We start from the raw sequence: 19,310 nt of genomic DNA, 5'->3' as shown, positions 1-19,310 counted from the left end.
GATATGCAGATGACACCACCATTATGGCAGAAAGTGAAGAGGAACTAAAGAGCCTCTTGATGAAAGTAAAAGAGGAGAGTGAAGAAGTTGGCTTAAAGCTCAACCTTCAGAAAACTAAGATTATGGCATCCGGTCCCATCACTTAATGGGAAATAGATGGAGAAACAGTGAAAACAGTGTCAGACTTTATTTGGGGGGTGCTCCAAAATCACTGCAGATGGTGAATGCAGCCAGGAAATTAAAAGACGCTCACTCCTTGGAAGGAAAGTTATGACCAACCTAGACAGCATATTAAAAAGCAGAGACATTACTTTGTCAACAAAGGTCCTTTTAGTCAAGGCTATGGTTTTTCCAATGGTCATGTATGGATGTGAGAGTTGGACTATAAAGAAAGCTGAGCGCCGAAAAATTGATGCTTTTGAACTGTGGTATTGGAGAAGACTCTTGAGAGTGCTTTGGACTGCAAGGAGATCCAACCAGTCCATCCTAAAGGAGATCAGTGCTGGGTATTCATTGGAAGGACTGATGTTGAAGCTGAAACTCCAATACTTTGGCCACCTGATGTGAAGAGCTGACTCATTTGAAAAGACCCTAATGCTGAGAAAGATTAAGGGCAGAAGGAGAAGGGGACGATAGAGGATGAGATGGTTAGAGGGTATCAATGACTCAATGGACATGGATTTGGGTGGACTCCAGGGGTTGGTGATAGACAGGGAGGCCTGGCGTGCTGCGGTTCATGGGGTCGCAAAGAGTCAGACACGACTGAGCGACTGAACTGAACTGAACTCACAGCAAATACTTACTGTCAGAATTTGGCTTTCTGTGCAGAGAGCACACAAGCCCTTGCTTGGTTTGAAGGAAAAGACTGGGCAGATGAGGGACAGAGGTGTGAGAACCACTTCTGATTTCATATTTTATTATACATTTTTGATTTTTCAACCCTGTGGATGTGCGTCCCATCAAAAAGAATGTGTGCTCAGACACTCAGTTGTGTCCGACTCAGGGATCAAACCCACATGGGACTTTTTGTGACCCCATGGATATAGCATGCCAGACTCCTCTGTCCATGGGATTCTCCAGGCAAGAATACCAGAGTGGGTTGCCATTTCCTTTTCCAGGGGATCTTCCTGACTCAGGAATCAAACCCATGTCTCTTACGTATCCTGCATTGGCAGGGGGATTCTTTACCACTAGTGCCACCTGGGAAGCCCATCAAAAAGAATAAAAGAAAATTTTTAATAAAAAGACAACTTTTGTAAAATACCATATTGCTGCTTTTCATAATGAGCTTCTTTGCATCCTCTTTTTTATTTGGAATAGTCAGAACATACAACTATCTAAATTCTGGGAAATGCATCAGAAGCTATTTCTAAACTCAGAAATTTAACCAGAGAAAAAGAAAAACAAGTTATAACCCTTCCAACAAGAAACAAAGATTTTTATACACCATGAGGGAATGTTTAAACACAATTTGTATCATTCTAATTCAACACAAGAGCATTCTCATAGCATCAAAAGCCTTAAACAGTTCTAATGACTAATTATACTCCACTGTAGGGATACCTCTTAATGGTCTCAACTATTTCCCCACTGTGGGGCATTAGGATTATTGTCATTTTTGATTCTTCTAACTAATGGTATAGTGAATACCTGTTCACTTCTTTGTCAATATATCAGGTTTTCTTAGGAGAATTTCTGAGAAGTAAATGTCTGAGCCAGACGGAATGAATATTTTTATGGTTTGTGAGACCATCTAGTTAATTCCCAAAAAGTTGTATTGATTCATATTTCCACAAACAGGTGGGAGAGCGCCAGCTTCACTCCCCAGACAGCATTCATCAGCTTCATTTTACCTACTTCATTAGTTGCAACAGTGTACATCTTTTATTCATTTATGATTTTTATAGGAATCTCCCAACCACAGATGGTACCCAAATTACCATGGTTCAGCTTTCCACTTTTCAACTCTAAAATGGCACAAAAGCAATGTGCATTCAGTAGAAACTGTATTTCAATTTTTGAACTTTGATCTCTTCCTGGGCTTACAATATGCAGTATGACCCTCTCATGATGCTGGGTGGCAGTAGTCACAGCTTCCAGTCAGCCACACCATCAAGAGGGGAAACAACTGACACATTGACAACCATCCTGCAACCGGACAACCATTGTTTTTCACTTTCAGTACAGTATTAAACACATTGTGAAACCAAGCAGGACTCTGAAAGGGCCTCCTGGGTACAAGCCCCTCTGTGTCCCCTGTTTGTTTGTATAAAAAGCTTTCATCTCCTAGGCCTTCCTCAGATTTCAAAGAGAAGATCCAGTTAATGATTAAAGAAGTGGAAAATGCAGAAACGGAAAGCAGTCAAGCAAGGAAAGTAATAATAGCTTAAACAATAGTCACAGGACTCCTAGTTCCCCCTGAAGGGTACAGATAACAATCTGATCCATATCTTTGAGCTGTTCTGCAGAAACTAAGTGGAGGATGTTGAGTACATGCTGACCACAAAAGCACGTAGACCTCAGACTGGTTGGAACCAGAAGACTGATGACTGAGATTCCCGAAACACCATCCTGTTACTTTACCACCAACCAATCAGAAGAATGTCCATGAGCTGATCAGGCACCCTATGACCCTCACCCATAATGTTGGCTTTAAAAACCCTTGCCTAAAGTCACCAGGGAGTTTGGGTCTTTTGAGCACAAGCTGCCCATTCTCCTTGCTTGGAGGCCTGCAAATAAATGCTGTCCCATCCTTCACCACAACCTGGTGTCAGTAGACTGGCTGTGCTGTGCATCAGGCAGGTGGATCCAAGTTTGGTTCAGTAACAATTTAATGAGATTTTCAACACTTTATTATGTGATAGGCTTTGTGTGAGATGGTTTTTCCAACTGTAAGCTAATGTAAGTGTTCTGAACACATTTAAGGCTAAACTATGATGTTCGATAGGTTAGGTGTATTAAAAGCATTTTCAGCTTCCAATACTCAGGGCATAACCCCAGCATAAGTCAAGGAAGATCTTTATTTCCCCACTGAGTTTATGGTTACGTACTGTTTTGTAAAAGATATTCTTTCTCTCATTTCAAGTACCGTTTCAAGTTTGTTATGAGATTGTGACTACTAGGGTATAGATACTATACACTGCCTATTGAGTGTTTGTGGTGATATAGGGGTTCACTCTTTTGTTTGATCAATATGGTGCATTAAACAATTTAATTCCCAGGATAAACACACTATCCAGTCATGACTGATTATCCCATAAATGCTGTTAAATTAGACACTTTGACATTTTATTTAAGGTTTTTACAACTTTATTAATAACCAACATTAGTCTATAGCTTGGAGTTTTATTTTTTGTTGCACATGCTTTGTTGAGTTCTAATATTTAGGTCATGCTAGCTTCCCATTTTCGTCTATGTTTTCAATCTCAATCAGCCCCTCACAGAGTAAATACACACTATGCCTTTCAGTTCCAACATACGTAAAGCACCTGCTATAGGCAAGGCATTATACAAGATGCCGTAAGATACGAATTTCCAGACCTCTGAGATCCTAAGTCAATGATTCTGGAATTATGCCAGGGAAAGGCTTAATCTAAGAAGTAGTATTTCAACTTGGATTTGTAGGAGCAACATTAAAAGAGAACTTGCAGGGAAGTTGAAAGAGAGAGAAAACACATCAAATCAACATCATGTTGTTAAGAAGGAAGCCATTTTCATCTGCCCTTCTAAGATATTCTGGCTGGTCTAAGAGTTACACTGACATGAGACAGATTAACAGGAGAAAATCAAGCAAAAGTTTAACAACATGAATACATGGGAGAGACCCAGGAAAACTGAGTGACTCACCAAAATGTCCAAAACCCTCACCTTAAATACTAACTTCAACTACAGGCAAGAGGATGTTGAAGGTGAGGAGAGTCAGTTATGGGAGGTGACCAAGAAAAGCACAGTCAACAAAGGTAAGATTGTGATGCAGATTTATGCCCTGCCTGGAGTCTTTTCTTCCCTCTCATCCCTCTGTTTTCCACACCAGTTGCATTTTCCTAAAGCACCCATTTCTATTGGAAAGGCTTTAGCAAGAGTTCAGTGTTTGCAAGATATGTCACAGCTAATAGGCATTATTCTTACTCATTCCCTGTTGCCTTCAGGACTAATCCTGACACTAATACTCAAGGACCTCCACAAATTAGCACCAATCTCCTTTATTTCCTTCCACTTCCCTACAGGAGCATTGTGCTTTGCTCACGCTATTTTATGGCCAGATCTTAGACATTCCAGCCTACATATGCCTCCCCTCCTTTCAATGAAGTCTCCCAGCATTTGACAATCTTCCCTTCTTACTTTAACCCACAGTATTTCCCCTGAAAACTCTGAATTCTTAAGTGTTCAAGGCCTACCTGTGCTGTGTAATACTGTGGCCACTAGATTAAGTGGCTATTGACATTTAAATCAATTAAAATTAAACAAAATTTAAAATTCAGTTCCTTGGCCACTCTAGCTAAATTTCAAATGCTCCATAGCCTGGTGTGGCTAGTGGATGCCATAAAGGATGGCACAGATCTAGAACACTCTCTCATGGCAGAAGTCCTGTTTGTCAGGGCTCGTAGCACTGAGGGTGTACTCACATTCTGTCCACACATTTGTTTCTATGTTTCACAAGTTTACGTCTTATGTCTCCAACTAAACTGCAAGCAGGGTTGTGGCAGCTGCTCATTTGTAATGCACTATATTTAGGATGGTACTTAAGTGGATGAGTGCCAAATGCACAGTGAGTTTTTTCCTTCTTAATAATCTCTTTTCACTAGAATCCAGTTATTTTTACTGCAAAAAAAAAATATCTTTCAAGTTGTTGAAATATCTATTCCCAAGGCATTTACCACTGAGCTAAAGGTACAAAAGCTTCAAAATGCATTAGCTTTGAAGTACTCATTTAGTCATCTGGTCATTGTTAAAATTATGGACTACCCTTGTTGATTCACTAATGGGGGCTTACTCCCAAGAAGCCTTAGCCATTAGGCAGCAGCCATCATGCCTAGAAGAATTTTCTTTCGCAGATTGAAAATAGTTACTATGGCCAACCAACAGCCTGATATCAACTCTGAACCTACAGTCCCCCCAGAGACAGGATTAAATGACTATTAGGCTCCCAGACTGGTCCATAAAAAGATATTTTACCCATAGTATAGCTGTCTTCCTGACAGCTACTTTTATGGGAAAAAACTTCTTTAGCCCAAACTAAGCTCCAAATGACTTCTTTAAGATTGCTTTGTTAGCTGGGAGATGCTCATTATAATGTTCGAAATTAAAGCAGTCCTCAAAGTTATAAAAGTTGCCTGGAAGGTTACTCTAAGTGGCTGTCTGGGTTTTTTAACCCTCTTAATTTGCTTTCCATATGAAATTGTTGAAAAATAAATGAAAGTAGAAAATAATTCAAACAGGGCTGCAACTAAAGGTAGGAAAATGTTATGCATCACTTATGCTTAATATATAACACACCTGAATCCATTTTTTATTATTTGTGACTCTATCACAAATCCACTGTGTCAGATATAAAATTAATTTTGACTTTGAAAATCCTTGGATCAAAAAGGGGTAAAAGAAGTCTAATCAATGATAAATAAAACTGAAATAATATCAAATGCCACAATCTCAAGTCTCCGTTTGCATCTGCTTAAAATGATTCACATTTCTCACTTTTCCTCACCAAGACCACCATCCAAGTGTACAACATGTATGAAAGGAAAATCAACATGGAGTCAGTACTACAAAGAGAACTCTCTAAAATGGAGCTAGGAGGCCGTTAAGGAACTATGACTTATGCACATGTCAGCTTGGATGGAATCTGACCTTTTGACCTGATGAAGTCATCAGAACTGATACTGAACAGGACCCTTTGGGGCTCCTTTTCTGTGTTCCCCTTTCTTGATTACAGGAAATAGGCTTCATTCAGTCTCCATGATCTTCCCAGAGTTCTAGAGAGCAGGTTCAAACAGATGCTAATTAGGGAAGGGAGGGGATGCAGAGAGAGGCGAGAAAGAGTCAAAAGAAACAATAGTGCAGCCTTGGGCAGGGTCCTGGTCCCCCTTCCAGGGATACACAGAACAATATTTTTGAGTTGTTTTACAGAAATGGGAACCCCCACCAGTTGGGAGAAGTTAATTGAGTGCTGCCCACAAGCACTAGACCCCAGACCTGATGGAACGAGAAGACTGATGATGCTGACTCCCACTTACCTCACCACCAACCAATCAGAAGCCTGCCCACGAGCTGACCTCGCCCTCTTTGAACCATTACTGTAAAACTTTTTACCTCACTGCTCCCTCTAGATCAGAACACAGTTTTGAGGGCATCAGCCCACTGTGTCCCCTTTTGCGTGGCAAACCAATAAAGTTATTCTTTTCTACTTTGCCCAAAACTCTGTCTCCAAGATTTAATTCAGTGTTGGGGTACAAAGGCTGGATTCAGCTTCAGAACACCTGCCAGAACTTATTGGACCCCTACCCTAAAACAACTCATGATTCCTCAAGGACAAATATTCTCTGACTCACATCAGAGGCCATCACAATTCTTACCAGGCAACTTTTAACATCTTGGCTTTTTGTCTTTATAAGCCCTGACTCTTTCTCTTCCTTATAACATACTTTTAGGGTTACCCAAATCTGTGTCTCCCAAATTGGAATTTTTTTTTTGGCCACACCGCATAGCTTGTGGAATCTTAGTTCCCCAACAAGGGATGGAACCCAGGCCCCCAGCAGTGGAAGTGTGGAGTCCTAACCACTGGCAGGGAATTCCTCTGAACTGCAATTCTTAAGATTCCAAAGAAACTCTTATTTGAAATCTCCTGAATTTTCTTTTAGTTGACACAAGTCTGTGTTGATGTGTTTGAATGTGGATTCTGTTTTCAGATTCTCTTTCCACAGCTAATGTAAATTCAAATGTTTAAAGTTACTATTTTCAATAAATAGAAAAGAAATGCTAAAAAAAAATATGCATATCCATATCCCTAAACATCAGATTGAGATCATTCTTCCTATATATATCTCAAAAGTAAAAAATATTCTAAATAAAAACTCTACAATGCCACAAGCTATCTTCTACATGAACTAGAGAGATCTGAAGGCAAATTCAAAGTCAAGGGTGTCAGCAGCATCCATGTGATTGAGACAGAGTCAGAATACAAATCAGCTACAGCTATTTTCCTGGTACGCATCATCTAGAAGGCAGGTGAAGCTACTGGGAAGAAAAGCAGTGACAAACCTAAATAGAGTATTAAAAAACAGAGCCGTTACTTTGCCTACAAAGGTCTGTTATAGTCAAAGATATCGTTTTTCCAGTAGTCATGTGTGGATGTGAGAGTTGGACCATAAAGAAGGCTGATTGCCAAAGAACTGATGCCTTCAAACTGTGGTGCTGGAGAAGACTCTTGAGAGTTCCTTGGACAGCAAGGAGATCAAACCAGTCAATCCTAAAAGAAATCAACCCTGAATATTCATTGGAATGACTGATGCTGAAGCTGAAGCTTCAATACCTTGGCCACCCTACATGAAGAGCCAACTCATTGGAAAAGACCCTGATGCTGGGAAATATTGAAGACAGGAAGAGAAGGGGGTGACAGAGGATGAGATGGTTGGATGGCATCACCAATTCAATGGACATGAGTTTGAGCAAACTCTGGGAGACAGTGAAGGACAGGGAATCTTGGTGTGCTGCACTCCATGGGGTCACAAACAGTCAGACACGACTGAGCAACTCAACAACAACAAGTCAGACTTGCTATAGAACCTAAATATTCTGCAAAGTCCAAGAGCCTTCTATTTCACCCTGTGGACTAAGCAGAAGAATTACACAATGAAATAAATTTTACTCATTCTCTCCTGGGACTTCCAGACTCAGAGTCTACCTTCATTCTTAGTAAACCATTTCTCATTTGATGTGTATAAGAGACGCCTCTTCTTAGATATCCTGTATGCCAGTGTCTCTGTTGATTTAGTAAGCAACCATAAGACTAATCATGCACGCCAAAGGAGGGTCACAGTGGCCCGTGAAAGGGAGCAGAATTTGCCACCTCAAAATATGTCTCTTTGGCATAAAGATTATGGTGGGCTGATTCTTTTTAAGAAACAGCAGAGGAGACGCTCTAACAACCTAGTGGGAACTTTAAGACTGGGCTTCCACTGCAGGGAACTAAGATCCCACATCCCACATGCCCTGAGGTGAAGCCAAACCAAACCAAATAACATTAAAAATAAAAATAAAAACAGAGTTGAAGTTACCCTTTGTCAGAGATATTTGCATTTATAAAGGGAACCTCCATTTGTAAGGGCTTTTCTTGTGGCTCAGCTGGTAAAGAATCTGCCTGCAATGTGGAAGACCTGGATTCAATCCCTGGGTTGGGAAGATCCCCTGGAGAAGGGAAAGGCTACCCACTCCAGTATTCTGGCCTGGAGAATTCCATGGACTCTAGTCTTTGGGGTCGCAAAGAGTGGGACACGACTGAGCGACTTTCACTTTCCATTTGTAAGGGTGTCACTGTACCAGGATTTCCCTGCTGGCTCAGATGGTAAAATCGTCTGCCTACAATGCAGGAGACCCAGGTTCGATCCCTGGGTTGGGAAGATCCCCTGGAGAAGGAAATGACAACCCACTCCAGTATTCTTGCCTGGAAAATTCCATGGACAGAGGAGCCTGGTAGGCTACAGTCCATGGGGTCGCAAAGAGTCAGACACAACTGAGCAACTTCACTTTCACTCCCTCACAGTACCAGGAAGAGAAAGATAACTCTAAATCTCTAGAAACTCTTAACAACGGAGAAGGCATGGACTTAAATCTGCATGATAACCTTACCCTTGTTTTCTGTGATTTTGCCTTGAAAATCTCCCATAAATACCAACATCTTTACTCTCTAGCTGGAGATGGTATTTAAGATGGTGGCTTGGGCCATTCTGGGGAGTTATTCAGGGTTTCCTGGGTACACTGGAGGTATCCATGTTATTAAGCTTCTGCTTGTTCCTCTCCCCCCCGCCCCACCGCCGCCTGGCCCTGCCCCCCACCCACCCCCCCACCCCGGCCGTTAATCTGCCTTTTGTTACAGGGATCTCAGCCAAAAACCTAGAAAGGTAGAGGGAAAATTATTTTTCTCCCCCACATCCATGAAACAGATTTCAGCTGCAAATATATCCTAAAGGAGGCTCCTGGTTTCCAAATTACTTACTTTTTTTAGTGAGAAGGGGCAGAATGGCTATTACCCTCTGTAAGTCACTGTTATTTGCTCAAGTTTAAGAGATTCCTGAGGCTTCCTGGTGTTTGCTACCTGGTGATTCTATTACCTTAGTCTTTTTCTTTAATAAGACTTCTCCCCATCCTCACAAATCCTGGCTCTTAAGGCTATTTTTCTCCAACAAACTGATTGTAGGCCATAAAGATGTTCAGTAGCAATTAGGTTTTATTGTTCTCATCTCACTTATGAGTATAGAAGTTATCAAAATGTAAAATGTACATTTCCTCCAACTTCTCAATTCCTCTTCTAAGAATTTATCCTATATAAGTGTGTATGTGTGGCTACAAGGACATATGTACAGATACTAATTTGCAGCATGATTTAAAGCAGCAAATAATGGATACAACCTAAATATTCATCAATATAAGACTGTTAAATAAAGAATGATGCATATATTAACAGCAAGGCAAGCATTTGGAAGATCCCTGTGCACTGAAGTGGAGTGATGAGTACAATGCAAGGGGAATGATGTATTAGGCATACCAGCATATGTATTTTTAAAGGAACATATATCCATATACGTAAGCAGGTAGGCATTTGTATATACATACACACACACAATCTTTAGCAGAATAACAAAAGAAATGGACGAAGGTAGTCACCTCTGGGTAAGGGAACTGAGGTGAGGTAGGAGCATGTAAAAGGCAGTTTTATACCTTTTCTTTAGGGCTTTACTTTTTTATCCTGTGTATAAATGTTTTAAAAATACACACACACACAGTAAAGGATAGTCAAGGAATAAAGCTTGCCAAAGCTATTTAACAGTGGCACCTACTGGTAAAGTCAGTTCCTACCCCAAAGTATTCTCTAAGAGAAGAAATCCCAATGTTTGCCTGGCACAGCCATATCAGCCATTAGTCAGGAAATATGTTTCTATTAAAGCCTTATAAGGAACGTTTCACTCGTATTAACTCTTCTAAGCGTAAGACTTAAAAGTACCATCTGGCTGGGAAGTTATGGTTCATTATAGTCTGAATTGCAAGCTATAAAAATGAGTGGAGAATATCTCTATATCCTTCCACAGAATGATCTCCACTCCAGCAGAGAATGTTGAGTGAAAAAAAGCAAGGCAGAAAAAATATCCAGAGTCTGCTGTCATTTATCTAAGAAGGGGAGAGGCTTACAAATATATGGGTTTACTTGTATTTTTTTAAATGGAAAGATAACTCTTTAAAGAAAAAGAATTAATGGTTGCCATAAGGAAAGGAAGGGACTGTTCTGAGGGGAGAGGAAAAGAACTAGATTTCTCTATCATATGACATCCCTTATATGCGAAATCTAAAAAGAAATGATACAAACGAACTTACTTACAAAATAGAAACAAACTCACAGACTTACAGAACATTACGGTTATTGGGGGGAAAGTTAGGGGGAAAGGATAATTAGGGAGTTTGGGATGGACATGTCCACACTGCTGTATTTAAAATGGATAACCAACAAGGACCTACTGCATAGCACATGGAACTCTGCTCAGTGTCATAGGGCAGCCTGGATGGGAGGGGAGTTTGGGGGAGAATGGATACATGTATATGTATGGCTGAGTCCCTTTGCTGTTCACCTGAAACTATCACAACACTGTTAATCGGCTATACCCCATATAAAATAAAAAGTTACCAAAAAAATACTAGATTTTTCTAAATCAGTGCTTCTCAAAGGAGACTATTTTGCCTGTGTCCCCAGGGTATGTTCTGCAATGTCTGGAGATATTTTTAGTGTCACAGTTTGGGGTTGGGAGGAAAATATGACAGACATATAGTGGGTAGAAGCCAGGGATGCTACTGAACATCCTACAATGAACAGGACAACTATCTGGCCCCAAATGTCAATAATATATCTAATAAGGAACTTATATCTAGAATATAAAAAAAAACACTTCCAACTTAATAAGATGACAAATAACGCAATTTAAAGTAGGCAAAGGATCTGAATAGACAGTTCTCCAAACATGACATACAAGTGGCCAATAAGCATACAAAAAGATGTTTAACAACCTTAGACATCAAGGAAATGTGAATCAAACCCACAGTGAGCTACAATTTCACTCCCACTAGAATGGCTATACAACTGACCCTTGAACAACACAGGGCTTAGGGGCACTGACCCCTCAAGTAGTCAAAAAATCAAATATAACTTTACAGTTGGCCCTCCATATCCACAGTTCCACACCCACAAATTCAACCTACTATCAATAGTATAGTACTGCAGTATATATTTATTGAAAAAAAAAAAAAACACCAAAATTGAAAAAGACACATGTACCCTAATGTTCGTTGCAGCACTATTTACAATAGCTAGAACACGGAAGCAACCTAGATGTCCATTGACAGATGTATGAATAAAGAAGTTGTGGTATATATACACACAGTGGAATATTACACAGCCATAAAAAGGAATGCATTTGAGTCAGTTCTAATGAGGTGGATAAATCCACAGACTTCCCTGTAGCTCAAACGGTAAAGAATCTGCCTGCGATGCAGGAGACCAGGGTTCGATCCTTGGGTTGGGAAGTTCTTCTGGAGAAGGGAATGGCAATCCATTCCAGTATTCTTGCCTGGAGAATTCCATGGACAGAGAAGTCTGGTGGGCTACAGTCCATGGGGTGGCAAAGAGTCGGACATGACTGAACAACTAACACACACACACAATAAGGTGGATGAACTTAGAACCTATTATACAGAGTGAAGTGAGTCAGAAAGAGAAAGATAAATACCATATTCTAACACATATATATGGAATCCAGAAAATGGTACTGAAGAATTTATTTACAGGGCAACAGTGGAGAAACAGACATGGAGAACAGACTTATGGACATGGGAAGGGGGAGAAGAGGGTGAGATCTTTGGAAAGAGTAACATGGAAACTTACATTACCATATGTAAAATAGATAGCCACCGAGAATTTGCTGTATGACTCAGGGAACTCAAATAGGGGCTCTGTTTATCAACCTAGAGGGGTGGGATGGGGAGGGAGATGGGAGGGAGTTTCAAAAGGGAGGGGATATATGTATACCTATGGCTGATTCATAGTGAGGTTTGACAGAAAACAGCAAAATTCTGTAAAGCAATGATCCTTCAATAAAAAATAAATTAATTAAAAGAGAGGTACACACAAAAATATCCATGTATATGTGGACCTGTGCAGCTCAAATCCATGTTGTTCAAGAGTCAATTGTAATCATTTCCCAAGGAAAGAATATATGTGGCTCACAGTATGTTTGCTGTTAATATGTGCTGAGTAAATTAACACAGAAAGGGGGAAAAGTTTCCTCAAGTGTTTCTAATGCAAACTAAAGTAGAAGAACTACTGTTTTCTCTAGAAAAGAAACTGAAGTTTAAAAAAAACAGTCAACTGTAATAAAAAATAACAAGTGCTGAGGATATGAAGAAATTGGAACCCGCATACATTGCTTGCAGGATGCTGCAACCACTTTAGAAAACAGTCTGACAGTTCCTCAAAAAATTAAACATACAGTGACTATATGACCCACAACTCCACTCCTAAGTATAGACCCAAGTGAAATGAAAAAATATGTCCACACAGAAACTTGTAAACAAATGTTCATAGCAGCATTATTTACAGTAGCCAAAAGATGGAAACAACAAATGTCCATCAAAGTATGAACGGATAAATAAAATGCAATCTATCCATATAATTAAATATTATTTGGCAATGAAAAGAAGCAAAGTACTGATAGACACTACAACATAGACAGACCTTGACAACATTATGCTAAATGAAAGCAGCCACTCACAAAAGGCCACATACAGTATGATTCCATTTGCAGTGGATCAACACAGGTCTGAGATGTACAGGTCCCCTTAAACAAGCCCTTTTCATAGTAAATACTACAGTACTACATGACCCATGGTTGGTTGAAATTGCAGATATGGAGGAACGCATATATGGAGAGGTGATTAGCAGTTATAGGCAGATACGTGACTGCACGGAGAGTCACACCTAACCCCTGCATTATTCAAAGGTCGACTGTATATGAAATGGCCAGAATACGCAAATATATAGAGACAGAAAACAAATGAATGGCTGCCCAGAGCTGGGAGCATAAGCGGCTTGGGGGTTTCAGCAAAGGGTGTGGGATTTCTTTTTAGAGTAATCAAAATGGTCCAAAATTGACTGTGGTGATGATTATAGAAATCTGTGAATGTGCTGAGTCATTGCATTATATACTTTCAATGGCTAAATTTTATGGTATGTGAATTATATCTCAATAAAACTGTTAATAAAAGACGAATCACAATGATGAGGTGTATACTCTGATAGAGGTGGTGCGAGGCATAGAAGGCAGAGGTCAGGAAAGGCTTCCCAGGATGAATAGGAAGTCCTCAGTAATCAGATTGGGTTTATTTTTGTAACTAAATTCTTCGCTGGTTTTGAGATTCCAGGGGTGGGGAGGCTGCAGGACAGGAGAGATCTCAGGTGTAGGGAATGTCATTCAGATTGTCCAACTCTAAAACTCCAAGTGTGGAGGGACAGGATGCCATGGGATGAGTTAGCAGGGTGGCAGGTGACACAGCACAGTAGCCAGCCTTCACTCCTGGTCAAATCCTTGGACTATTTTATGGGAAAAGGAACTGATAAACGCTGAGGAGCAGCAAAAGTACAGACAGGATGGGTCTAGAGACAGGACAGCCTGTGTGTTTACATCAGCTCTGATACATTGCTGTCAAAGTCAACTCAACCTTTTCCTGAATGTTCAGCTTGAAAACTACTGCAGAGAAACCAGTCTAGGACCCTTTCTTCCTGCAAGACACAGCTGACAAAATGGACGATGGAGAATAAAGTGGTTTGATATAAACTAATAACAATAAGAGTAATAAGAATAAGCAAAATCATATATAATTAAAATGTCCTGATGTCATATTGAAAAAATAATAATAATAGCCCCTTATTAGCATAGGCTAGAACCAGAAACAAAATAATGACCCAACCCAAAAAGATAAACAATCCACTTACCACAGGAACACAGGCATTTGGCTCAAATTCCGTGGAATCAGCATCTGAAGATAAAGAAATGAGTTCAGTAACTCACCATTATGTAGCTGAAAAATTCTTTAAGTAATAAGAATGCTTTTCACTAAGAGGTTTTTAGAAAATCTCAGACTTACCTTTCAAGTTAAGGCAGTTTCGTGCAAACTCTATCACTGCCAGCTGCATCCCAAGGCAAACTCCTGTTTTAAAAAGCACATATACAAAACAAACGAAACGATTTTGTACTGTGTCACATTTTCTGTTCATTTGCTTGCTATCTTCTCCATCTAGAATGCAGGCTCCGAGAGAGTAAGTTTGCTGCTGTAGCTTCTCCCTCAGAACAGGGGTGGCAGGGGCAGGGAAGGGGTTTGGACGACCCAAAATGAAGTAGGAATAAATAAATGTGAAGTTGGAAAAGGGCAGGAAATGAGAAGGCAAGGTCCAAAAGGCAAATCTGCCTACCTCCAAATGTGTCTCTAGATTGAGGCGCACGTGTGGCCTGCAGGGCTGCCCCAGAGCACCCAACTCCTTCACAGACTATCTAACAACACCTCAATTCACAAGGGAGTCTCTGTGGGCTGAGTCTTCACACTCTCTCTTCTCTAGATAGTTTCATGGCCTTAAATGTGGGCTCTGTTTGCAGGCAGCCCCTGCCTGGCAGCAGGCTGGGATCCAAGGAGCGCCCACAGGCAGGCAGGGGAGTGGGAGGTCTGTGCCCAGCTGCTGAGCCCAGAACAGGCCGAACCTTCACTACAAGGAAACAGCAGCAGCTGGGGGAGCTGGTACCTCTACCACAGGCTGGAGCGTAATGGAGAAGCCAAATGGAACTGAGCAGAGAGCTCAATGAGGAGAGAAAGGGACCTGCATAGGCCCAGGCCTGTTGCCACAGGGATGTACCCCTTGCCCATCTCCACATTCACTGTGGCCCACCAATACTCTCCAATAAACAAATACCAAGGAGTATTCCAGATGCTTTTACAGATATATCCAAGATACACAGGGACTCAAAGGAGAGAGCAATCAATATACCAAGCACACCAGAACAAAAGTCAATAAGCGTGAAACAGCTGAGTGCTTTGGAGGAACTTCAGAAAGTCCCACAAAGCTAGGCGATAGAGACAGTGTGTTAAAGAGAAAGCTAAAGAGCTACAAACTATTCTCTACAGTGAAAATTATCTGAAGAATGCTAATCATGTTTAGATAGAAACTAAACAAGATTACTTCAAAAGAAAACAGTGGCGCAGGTGAGCTTAGATGGATAAAACAAAGCAAGGTACCAAGGTAAACTACTCCTAGCTTCTCTTTTAAAAATGGATCCCTAGTGGAGAGTGTCTAGGAAGTTAATCAAAGAACAGGCAAGTGGGAAAAATGAACCTGTTGATATTAAGTGAACGGTACCAAAGCCGGTCCACTCAGTTCATAAACCCAGCAGCCCATGCAAGCACAGCATGAAACACGGCCTCTCCCCACTCCCTCTTCCTTCTGGACCCCCAGTTGCAGAGCTGCCTTTTATCCCATCAATGTTCTATTACATCTAGTTTCATTGCTAAGGAAGCCATGCTTTCCAATTTGAACAAAAGCATTGAAAACACCCAGCTCTAATTCTTAACAGAGCTGTCTCCGTAATGTTAGATGCTTTTTCTGTATTATCTTTTCTAAAAGGAGTATATACATTTCAATTTAAGCATTTTCTGATTAGAAATAACACTGTGGCATCTTATTGAGATGTTCTCTGCTTGAAGTGGTAAAAGATGGAATCAGGTGGGAATAATCAGAAAAGGTAAGGGCAGGTTTGAACACAGGTTCTTCCCATCCTCTTGCTATACAACCAGACCAGTGGTAAGTTCTTGTAGGTTGACAAATTTTTTTGGTAAAGGGCCAGAGAGTAAAGATTTTAGGCTTTGCATGCTGTAGGGTCTCAATCTCTGCCACTGTATTGGAAAAACAGCTACAGACAATATGTAAACAAATCTGTGTGGCTGTATTCCAATACAACTTTATTTACAAAAACGCTGTGAACCAGGTAAGGCTTGTAGAATAGTTTCCAGACCCTGTAGCAAACTATTTGGCACCTGAATGTTCAAATTCGAAATCACACTTTTCACATTAACAAACCCTATTATGTGTTATCCCAATTAGGTATCAAAAATCTAAAAAAACTCATACTCAGGATTCATAAACATCAGTTTTACCCAGAAAAGGAATCTTCCTTGACCGTGCCCAAGAAATTGCCTGGAGTTTTCCCAACGTTCCTCTGATTCCAAAGCCTCCTGGCACAAGAACACCACTGCAATCAACACAAGAGGAGGGGAAATTTGACATTATCTTTATTTGTGAAATTCTTGTTTTCAGACCATGCTTACTGATCCCAAATTCAACACTTGGCACAACTGCTAGAGAATATGCTTGGAGTCTATTTTCAAAATTGATTACACAATTTCACATCCTGAACTTTCTTCTTGAAATCCTCCCAATGTTATAAAGCAGTTGCGAATGTCTCACAACTGACCTTGATATATATTTTCTGATAGGTCTCTGCAGCACATGAGCATAGTAACTAAGAGATTCAATTCAGTTAAAAATGACACTGAAAGAATTATCTGAATACAAACAGGTTAAGGTTCTTTTAAAAGTTCTGTTATAAAAATGTTTTAAGACCTCTTACATAATCAGAAAGAGTTAAACTGGTGAAACAGACCTTTTGATTGCTAATCAAGTTGTGGCACAGGAAAATTTCCTGGCTAGGAGCCACTTTAGAGACTTTCTGGATAAACACTCTCATTTGAAAACCTAACAGTTCAAGAGAAAACTGGAGGGTAATGTTACCTTCACAGTACAATGTCACCCCCAAGAGTTATATTGATTACTTACAAAATTAAACCTTGAATCAAAAGATGTGGAAAAGAAAACAAAACCAAGAGAAGAGGGAAGATTGTCATTCTTGCACTGTAACTTTGTATATGGAAAGTCTGTCTCTGCATCTTTCAGTAGCATCGACTCACTTTCCCATCAATATGGTAAAAACTTCCCTCCATTTCCTTCACTGAGCCACAGTGATTCTAAAATCATTCTCTGTTCCTTCAGGCCTTGCAGTGGCTTCAAGTCTCTAAAGTGGCTCCTAGCCAGGAAATTTTGCTGTGCTACAACTTAGTAATTAGTAGGCCTATTTCACCAGTTTACTTTGAAACACACCATGTTAGTGTTAGTGGCACATGCAGTGGAGATGGTTTTATTCTGGGGAGGAGAAAGTGAGTTGATGCTATGGAAAAATACAGAGACAGACCTTACATATACAAAGTTACTATGCAAGAATGACAATCTTCCCTTCTCTTTTGATTTTGTTTTCTTTTCCACATCTTTTGATTCAAGGTTTTATTTTGTAAGTAATCAACATAACTCTTGGGGGTGGCATTGTTTTGTGCCATGAAGGGTAACATGACCTTCCAGTTTTCTCTTGAGCTCTCATGTTTTCAAATGAGAGTGTTTATCCAAAATAAAATCATCTCCATTGCATGCACCACTAATACTAACATGGCATGTTTCAAAGTAAATGTAATGTAAATACAGCACAAGCACCCCGAATCACAAGTACTCCAAACTATCTTTCAAGTGTACAAAAATTAGTAATTGGGGTAAGTTGAATCATTATGGAAAAATCACAGTGGCATTCTCCTAACTGGCGTGGACAGTCCTTGGTACTTACTCAGCTTTGCAGAGCTTCTGCCAAGCTTCATGGAATTTCACAGGGTCTTCAACTTCAGTAGTCTGCTCCAGATCAATGGAATCTATGTACTAAAAACATCCAACAAATGTAAAGATTTCAGAAAAATAAAAACTGGAAAATACTAGAACCATCTAACACACAATTATTCAATAACTACTTATTATGCAAACACTGTACAGGTCACTTAGCATAGACGTCTTGTGGCTCTTACAATCTTTTAGGAAGATTACAAAACCAGATAAATAGGCACCCACAGCACAGGGAGATAAGAGTTACTATGGGCAAAGAAGAGAACACTGCGGAAGAAGCAGGACCCACACCAGAGCTAGAGGTGAGCTGGAGAGAAGAAGGGAAGGAACACCTTCATGGAAGCTTTTGGGGGAGGGGATGTCCAAGAAGCTACGCCCTGGAGCAGACGCAAGCTGAGTGTGTGTGTGTGTGTGTGTGTGTGTGTGTGTGTGTAATTGGGAGGCAGGTGGGAAGGTATGCAGGTGGGAAGGTATGCAGGGTAGAGGGGTAGAGAGGGGTGGTGGTGAAAGAACAGCTTGTATGAAACTGCAGACAAAAGACAGGAAGTGGTGACCACTCTGGTGACGCCCAGAGAAGTTCCATGCAGCGACAGAACACTTGAAGCGACCGAAAGGTCTGAAGGAACAGAGAGTGAGTTTAGAAAAATTCAGTGAAGGAAATGGAGGGAAGACTGAAAACCAGCTGGGAAACTGCTGCCAAAGTCACGCAAGATAAACACAGCACAGGCCCATGATTCCAACAAGACTTAGTAGAGGCCACCATCAATGAATTCTATTATAAGAAAAACAGTTATGACAATTCCTGTGTACATAACAGTCCCTATATATCTGTTATTTTAGTATTTCTGTTATACAAATTACTATCTGAATATATCTTAAGATACAAAATTTTACTTTATAAAATTTGTATTATAACAGATTTTCTATTATTGCTTTCTTTTTTCTATGAGGGCCTGGGGGAGCTGAATGAATAGGAAGAATAGGAAGGGAACAATTCATTCGAAAGTCAAAAACAGAAAGTGTTTAGAGAAAGAAGCTACAAAGAGATGAGAGAAAATGAGATAGGTCCTAAGCTGGAAACTACTCAATTTCTTGAACAAGTAAGTGTATCTTTTGGTTCATTATATAAAGGTTTTACCATTTACATCAAAATAATAAGGCCTTCCTAAATTGTGATATACCCAGAGAGAATATCATTAAATATACACATTTATATATAGAGAGAAAAGTCTGGAAAGATATGCATCAAACTGAGAACGACAGGTGCAGCAAGAGAAGGATTTCTGGGAGGAAG

General features: G+C 40.2%; 1 protein-coding gene and 1 non-coding gene across 7 annotated transcripts in view; one reads left to right on the top strand and one right to left on the bottom strand.

Annotated features, from left to right (window-relative positions):
- Positions 1-19,310, bottom strand: part of CTPS2 (CTP synthase 2) — a 113,332-nt gene that overhangs the window by 55,735 nt on the left and 38,287 nt on the right. For all 6 annotated transcript variants that reach the window (XM_061408071.1, XM_061408069.1, XM_061408074.1 and 3 more), the window contains 4 exons: positions 17,967-18,055; positions 16,456-16,550; positions 14,401-14,463; positions 14,249-14,292 (listed from right to left, as the gene is read on the bottom strand). In XM_061408071.1, the coding sequence (XP_061264055.1) occupies positions 14,249-14,292; positions 14,401-14,463; positions 16,456-16,550; positions 17,967-18,055 (291 nt within the window). The remainder of the gene's footprint in view (positions 1-14,248; positions 14,293-14,400; positions 14,464-16,455; positions 16,551-17,966; positions 18,056-19,310) is intronic.
- Positions 8,543-8,615, top strand: TRNAC-ACA (transfer RNA cysteine (anticodon ACA)). Its single transcript has one exon. It is a non-coding gene; the product is annotated as a tRNA-Cys (tRNA).

This window comes from Bos javanicus, chromosome X, assembly GCF_032452875.1.
Source record: "Bos javanicus breed banteng chromosome X, ARS-OSU_banteng_1.0, whole genome shotgun sequence".
NCBI classification, from domain to species: domain Eukaryota; kingdom Metazoa; phylum Chordata; class Mammalia; order Artiodactyla; family Bovidae; genus Bos; species Bos javanicus.
The sequence above is the reverse complement of the archived record's forward strand: the minus strand, read 5'-3'. Positions and strand labels throughout refer to the sequence as shown.